We start from the raw sequence: 8,159 nt of genomic DNA on the forward strand, positions 1-8,159 counted from the left end.
CTTATGAAAGAACATTTCCAAGGAAAAACTTTATAACATAATTTAAAAAACAACAAGAATATTAAAGCAGAAATTATTATACAAAAAATTAAGGCTATAAAGCCTTAAATATATCTATTTAAATTATTCGAAGAAATTATATTTATGGCAATTTGCAAGCTAACTAAATTTAATAAATATAATTAAATTTACATTAAAGTCAATTGGCTATTAATAGATAGACTGCTTTTAATGAGTGCATAAATTGTAACTACATAAACACTGGCTTATCAGGATTAAAAATGATGGCTACTTCAGGTTATTTCTTCAAAGGTTGATAATGAATAGCTGAGAAACCTGAGATCCATAAATATAGCCATTATATTGAGGTAAAATAACTTTTCTACATCAATAGAAAAGAGATTTTACTGATGTCTTTGGTCCTTTACGAAGTCATAATGGGCAACATGAACTATAATTGTGGTTACTGTATTGTGATACCATAATACATCCGGCTCATCTATTTGCCAGACTTGGAGTGAAAAATCAGTAGCAGGAAGACTCTGGAATTTAATACGGGAAAGTAGACCACGAAATTGAGCAATCCTAGAAAAGTTTTCACTATCACTATCACCCCATTGTTTATCGATTTGCTCAAGTGGGCACCAGTGACGTCTCCATTCATCCCTGTCACGTGCTAGTGTAGCCTGATGGCATATTGTGGGCTCCTTCAGGGTTAGGGGGAATGAGGACCATCATTGTTACTGTTTTTAGCATATCGAGTATGCACAGGTAGCTTGCCAGACTCTGCTGTGTGGGTGGGATACTTTTGGTAGGTTGCTGCCTCTCTGAGAGGGATGGAGGCTTTGGGGGCAGCCTTTAATCACCTTTACAGGTGTTCCCAGTCAGGCATATATGCAGGCAGGATACTCTCGGTAGCCTGCTGGATTCTCTGAGAGTGAGAACTAGACAATAAAGGTTGTATGGCTACAAATGTGCCGTGCACTTCTGGGAGCTTGGTTTCATAGTCTCTGGATCTTGGCCTAGATGGATTTACACGATGGTTGGTGGGTGTGACTGTTTAGCTACTGGAAGATGGGGGATCTGAGTGGAGGAGGCTCAGTCCTGAACCAAAGAGGCTTATAGATCTCAGCCCGGGTCCCACACACCTGGGTTCCTTTGCCGGTTCCTTCATGCATGAGGCCTGTCCTACTGTGTAGAGATTGGTCTCAGCATGGCTGTGGTTGGGTCCTGGAGGTCTTCAGCTGCCAGGACTCTGCTCAGGGTAGAGAGGGAAACTCAACCCGCCCCCCTCCAAGGGGCCCTGGTGAGGATAGCCAGGCACAGGGGCAGGAGACTCTGTGTTGTTCTCTTCTGGGAGCTTGGTTTTATAGTCTCTGGATCTTGACCGTTGATGGGGTTACATGACAATTTATGTTCACAGGAAATGACTCCACCAGTTACATGACTTACCTATATTTCTTTTTACTGTCTACCTAAAATCCCACTCTTAGCTTGGTCAGTCTTGAAAGTTTATATGTGTTGTAATGAACCAATTGAGGTAGTTCCTACAAAGAATTACTAAAACTGAATTCTATTTTAAATTTTATTTGTTTATTTATTTATTTTCTTTTATTTTGGGAGGCCGCACCTCGTGGTGCTCTGGGGTTACCCCTGGCTCCTCTGGGCTCCAGGATCACTCTTGACGGGCTTGGGAGACCATATGGGATGCAGGATTGAACCCGGGTTGGCCACATGCAAGGCAAGAGCCTTACCCATTGTATTCTAGCTCTGGCACCAAGCTCAATTCACTAACCTTCACTTCTATGTTGTGTGGTCCTTTCCTTATCTTCAAACATCTCTAGTCTTCTATTCACTGTTTTGTTGTTTGTTTTTGTTATTTCATTTTTATTTGCGGGCACATCCGTTCAGCTCAGGTCTCCTGACTGTGCTCAGAGATCACTCCTGACAGGGCTCAGGACTGTATGTGCAGAGGGCCATCAAACTGGGTTGGCCTGGTGTAAGGCAAGCACCCCACTGTATGTGCTATTGGTCCCCTAGCCTAATGTGCTCCCCCCACCCATATCTTTTATGAGACTTAAAAATAGTGACCTTATGCATCAGTTACAGTTAGTAAATATCAAATCAATTCATTGTTATTCTGCTACTTGGACATTATATTTTAGCTGGGTCCTAAAAATTTTTCCCCAGGTCAACCTTTCAACAAGTACTATTTCAGGTAAGAGATATTTGTAGAGGAGAGCTTTGTACATTCAATGACTGACTACATTTTTATTTTAAGTTAAAAAAAATTCTTGGAACTCAACATTTCAATTAATGTTTATTATGTACTAACATGCTCTAAATGGCTCTTCTGATGTTTTTCAATGACCTGTACTTAAAGACAAATAGGGCTTTGTTTTTACATCTTTGCATAATAATTATAAACTTGCATATTAGAGTCAGTCTTTTTAAATTCATTTGCATGAAAAATCTGTGTTGTCTCTGTTTATTTACTGAGATTCCTCTCCATGACAAGCAAATTGAAATTGCTAAAACAGTAAACTTTATGTGAGCTTCATTTCAGGTACAGGTTTTTATAAACTCATCACTCCTTATATTGAATCCTAATTATCTTACTATTTCCCTCTGGATTCCAATGTTAGCAGAATCTCCTGTCTTCAAGGATGTCCAGTTTTCTGCCTCACTGAAATTTAATTATTTTTTTATGTGAAGTATTTCCTGAAAGAGAGCAAAATACTTATCTATTATAAAAATAGTTCAGTTATCAATCTCTCTAACAATTTAATATAAATGCTTATGTTGAAATAGGAGTTAGAAAATAATGAAGCATAGGGAATAAATATTGCTACTGATTGAATAAATATAAAATAAGTGAGCAATCTTTCTAACCACCATGTATGTTGATTGCAACTTAAATTAAGTAGGAAACAACAATATGGAGATCCACAGTCATTGAACATGAGCCTTTGAAACAAACATCCCTGTAGTGTAAGTTCTAGGAGCTTTTGCTTATATAAACAGAAATAAACTTCAGTTTAGTCCTTAAAGTGTTAAAAAATCATTATACATATTTTTAGTCGGGAGAGGGAGGCTTTAGCTCTAGGGCAGTGACCAATATTTTTAAAAATCAGGATCTACCAAAATGTTTTAAAATAGCAAGTATTTTGCTCACATTTACATATCAGGCCTCAAAGGATTTTTTTTAAAAATTGGGATATTAAGTGTCATTACATTTTACAGGTAATAAGTGACATTAGTATTTGCCATTAAAATCTACAAGTGTTTGGGAATAGGAAAGATGGTTTCAACCTGTGACTTATAAGCCTCAATACAACAGTGCATTCTTTTTCCCTTTTGAACTTATATGTCATCTAAAAAAATATTCTCCTGGTAACCATAATAAAGGGCCAGACACTTCATTGAGGGGTGTGCGTGCGTGTGTGTGTGTGTGTGTGTGTGTGTGTGTGTGTGTGTGTAGGTGGGTGCAGTAACTTTGTATATCAAAACCATAGGCATTAACACTTTTATCAACAAGTTAACCAAACCAGAATAAAATAATTGACAAAAAATTAAAAATAAAATGGCAGTCAAGTGGTATTTGAATTTTGGTGTTTGGTGCCTTGGGAATTACACACATCCAGAAGTGTAACTCTGAGGTCCCTGTCACTGTCACTGTCCTCCCATTGTTCATCAATTTGCTTGAGCGGGCCCAGTAGTGTCCCCATTGTGACAATTGTTACTGTGTTTGGCACATAGAATATGTCACTGGTAGCTTGCCAGGCTTCGTCGTGCAGGTGAGATACTCTCGGTAGCTTGCCGAGCTCTCTAAGAGGGGCGGAGGAATCGAACTCGGGTCTGCCATGTTGGCAAGGCAACGCCCTATCAGCTGTGCTATCGCTCCAGCCCACTGAGGTAACTAAATGTACTAAACCATGCTGTCTATATTGACTGAATATGTACAGAAATAGCCTTTGAACTCCCTGAGCCCTGCTTGAAAGGATGCCATGCATTATAATAAAAATAATAAAATAAAGGACTAGAGATATAGCACAGAGTGTAAGACACTCATCTTGTAAGAAACTAAGCCTAGTTCCATCTCTGGCACGTTATATAATCCTCTGAGCATTGCCAGGAGTGACCTCTGAGCACAGAGCCAACAGAGAACTCTAAGAACTACTACTAGGTGTGGCTCTGGCTTCCCTAAAAAGTCTGCATGGACTGTTATGCATTGAATATCCTCCTTATCCCAGTCAATCAAGTAAATCCTTAGCTCTCCTTCTCCATAGTGAAATGTCATTGATCTTTGATACTTGTTCTGATTTCTGAAGACAGTTAGCCACTTGTTCAAATCTGTGTTGCTGAACTGATGATGTTTAATTTTTTTTCTCTTCTTATGTGTCTTTTACTGTGAAGGTACTGAACAACTCTTTCAAGCACAGTTACCAATAAATAACCTGTCATTTCCCTGAACAGTCACTTGCATAGATGTAATGATCAATGGTGTGTATGTGTGTGTGTGTGTGTGTATTTGTGTGTATATAAAGGTAATTTCATTACAGTGACTAAATCATGCAGAATTTTGGAAGAGTCAGAGTCAACTTAGCTGACTTTTCAGGGTACTTAGTTCAATTTCCAAATGCATCTTAGAGACTGGATATTTAGTAAGTGATACTGGCATTTTCCTGTTGTTTTTTTTTCTTCAGTAAATCAAATCTTCATACCTCTTTTGTTGTTCTCTGGTTAAAGATTACTTTTAAAATGGAAATATTTGCCACTATTATGTTTGTTAGGTTTTACGTAAATGTAATGTAACTCTTAACTCTTAAAAATTAGAAGCTCTTAAAGTCTTAGATCATAAGGTGTGTGCAGTGAATATTTCTCTGGTCTGAATGGATAGGGACAGGGGATGAATTTCTAGTTTCATTGGCCCTATACCAAGCCCAATGTACTTGTTATTATTACCTAAAGAGTCTAAAGAAAATTAATATTTGTATTCTATATTATTAAGTGAATCAATTAAAAAACAATGTGAACATGTAGTGCATAATTAAACTCTAAAGTGCTGTCACAATATCTCATTATATTCTTTCATTATCATTTATAAAGATATACTCAAAGTGCAGACTTTCCAATATATTTAATATCATCTGAATGCTCTAGCAAGCATACTTCTTTTTTTTTTAAAGCAGCACAAGTTTATTAGAAGAAATGATACTTCTTCCACATGGGACGTGCTTCAGAAAGAGAAAGTCAGGGGTGACTGATATCAGGAGTTTAGTAGGGATAAAGCCACTGCTTGCTCTGTGATAAAGCTAAAAGGGTTATCTCATTATGACTTGACAGTTGTTTTGTTTCTAGAGATTTTTCTAGATTAGGACATCCTAAACCCTTAGATTGGAAAATGTTGCTCAAAACCTATCAGTTAACAATCTGCTCCTGGGTTAAGACTTTGTGACGATCTCAAGGTTCTGCAGGCTCTACCTGTATACTGAAGATAAGAATAGGATGCGAGGTACCCATAGGAATGGAATTTGAGATGGTGCAGGTTTATGATGGAGTCTTTCTTGGGAATTGGCAAGAAGAGAACGAAGGATTACTGTCAACTAGCACAGGAAAACCTGAAGATTTTTCTTGAATTTTCTCTTCTCGACAAAGATGTTAGTAAGAGGGTTATGGAGATAAATCAATCTGCTTCTTGTTTAGTTATGGTAAGGAGGGATTCTAAGAAGTTAGGTCCCAGGAGATGGGTTGATCCAGAAGTCCCCAGTAACATGTCTCAGTTGTCTATATCTGTGGTTCTATATTGACTACTATTCTTAGTTTGCCCCCAATCTGAAGAGACAAACTTGATCAGAATATTAAACAGACAAGGCAATAAAATTAACAGGAATATAAGAACTGGCCTAAAAAGATATAAGAACCAAGTAATCATGGGTAGCTAAGGTTTGATTTGTTATATGAGTTCTTCTTAGTTTTTGTTCTATAACTTCTGTAACAAAAAACATTGAAATATGTTATTAATATTAGAGATGTGCTAGAAAACTTGAAGACAAATTTATATCTCACAACTAAAATAAGTTTGTCCAGTTTTGTTACATGCAGTAAATTCCTTAAGTATTTTTTTAGGAAAATGAAAGAAATGGATAAGCAAACAAAATTATATACATTTCAGAGACATTTTCCTCCTAATAATTCTTAATCTGTTCACAAAATTCTTCTAATAAAAATTTCATCATCAATCATTCATGTGAAAATTTTTTTGTTCCAACTCTTTTTTATCATTGATAATCATTTGATCATTAACGCTCATTATAAACTTTTTATTACAATAATGAAACCATGCTTAGTTTTTGGCACATCATTCAAAACAAAGTATTGTTCCCTTTTTAAATAAAAAATAATATATATGATTCAATCATTCCACCATCTATATAACCCAAACTTTCTTACTGAGACAATTATTCTACTGGTAGCACTAAAGGTTGCAAAGATGTGATAATCTGCCCAAGTATTAGGTAAATGGAATGGGACTTCTGGATTGTATCCAAACTTCCCACCTTTATTGTATATGGTGATATTATTTTTCTTCAATATGATCTATTACTACATTGATACATCATAATTTCTCTTATATGTGTGTGTATATATATATATATGTGTATGCAATTGGATAATATACAATGTAATGCCATAGTCTTCTTATTTTCTTCAAGTACTATAGTTTGCTATTCATTTAATAGAGAAAGTAGGGAGTGAAATTCTCAGAGACTTAACTTCTAACTATGCATACTCTGCTAATGAATGTAAAAGCATTTCTGAACATTTTGATATTTTTTCCAGACCCAGTCTTGGGGTTAATAGGTTAATGATGAATCCCATGATGTTATAGGGAAGTAGAAAGGTTCTTGTTGGCTCAGATTATTTGGAACTAAACATCGGTTTATAATTCCCCTATTCTAAAAGAAATTGGTGGCTCAAGAGTTCTCTCTAAGAATTATCTGCAAACTCTACACCTTAAATAAGATATTAGGGGCCACGGACTCTTTAAAAGAGTCAACTCCTACATTCTCAGGTTCAGTTTAATAATAGTTATATGTGAAGTTGAATGACTGTGAAGACCAAGAGAACCAATGAATGAGAGAAAAATAACGTGCTGGATTTCTCATTCACTTCTTTGTTTTAATTCATCTAAGTGAACAATGCTGGCACCTAAGAAAATGATTAGAAGAAATTCCACCTTGGTGACTGAATTTATTCTCTTGGGATTAACGGACCGACCAGAGCTGCAGCCCATTCTCTTTGTGCTGTTCTTGGTGATATATTTGATCACCGTCGGGGGGAACCTTGGGATGTTGGTATTAATTAGGATAGATTCACGCCTCCATACTCCCATGTACTTCTTTCTGGCCAGTTTATCCTGCTTGGATTTGTGTTATTCCACTAATGTGACACCCAAGATGTTGGTAAACTTCTTGTCGGAGAAGAAAACCATTTCCTACGCTGCTTGTTTAGTTCAGTGTTATTTTTTCATTGCCATGGTGATCACTGAATATTACATGTTAGCTGTAATGGCTTATGATAGGTATATGGCCATCTGTAACCCATTGCTTTACAGTAGTAAGATGTCCAAAGGGGTCTGTATCCGTCTGATTGCCGGTCCATATATTTATGGATTCCTTAGTGGCCTGATGGAAACCATGTGGACATACCGCTTGACCTTCTGTGACTCTAATGTCATTAATCACTTCTATTGTGCTGACCCACCCCTCATCAGACTCTCCTGCTCTGATACTTTCATTAAGGAAACCTCCATGTTTGTAGTAGCAGGATTTAACCTCTCCAATTCACTGCTCATAATTCTCATCTCCTACCTCTTCATTCTCATTGCTATCCTGAGGATGCGTTCTGCTGAAGGCAGGCGCAAAGCTTTCTCCACCTGTGGGTCCCATCTGGTAGCAGTGACAGTATTTTACGGGACCCTGTTCTGCATGTATGTTAGACCTCCCACAGACAAGTCAGTAGAGCAGTCCAAGATCATTGCTGTCTTCTACACTTTTGTCAGCCCTATGTTGAATCCCATCATTTATAGTTTGAGGAACAAGGATGTGAAACAAGCTTTTCGGAAACTGATCAGAAGAAATGTACTTGGAAAGTGA

General features: G+C 37.0%; 1 protein-coding gene across 1 annotated transcript; it reads left to right on the top strand.

Moving 5' to 3' along the window:
- The first annotated feature begins 7,202 nt into the window (after window positions 1-7,202).
- LOC130045252 (olfactory receptor 1030) lies at window positions 7,203-8,159 on the top strand. The gene has a single exon (XM_056137996.1). It carries the CDS (start codon window positions 7,203-7,205, stop codon window positions 8,157-8,159), a length of 957 nt encoding a protein of 318 aa, XP_055993971.1.

This window comes from Sorex fumeus, unplaced genomic scaffold, assembly GCF_029834395.1.
Source record: "Sorex fumeus unplaced genomic scaffold, SorFum_2.1 ptg000007l, whole genome shotgun sequence".
Classification (NCBI taxonomy): Eukaryota; Metazoa; Chordata; class Mammalia; order Eulipotyphla; family Soricidae; genus Sorex; species Sorex fumeus.

Bases quoted from the DNA above. Each gene is read 5' to 3' on its own strand.
- LOC130045252 (XM_056137996.1), top strand. From the start codon at position 7,203: ATGCTGGCACCTAAGAAAATGATTAGAAGAAATTCCACCTTGGTGACT.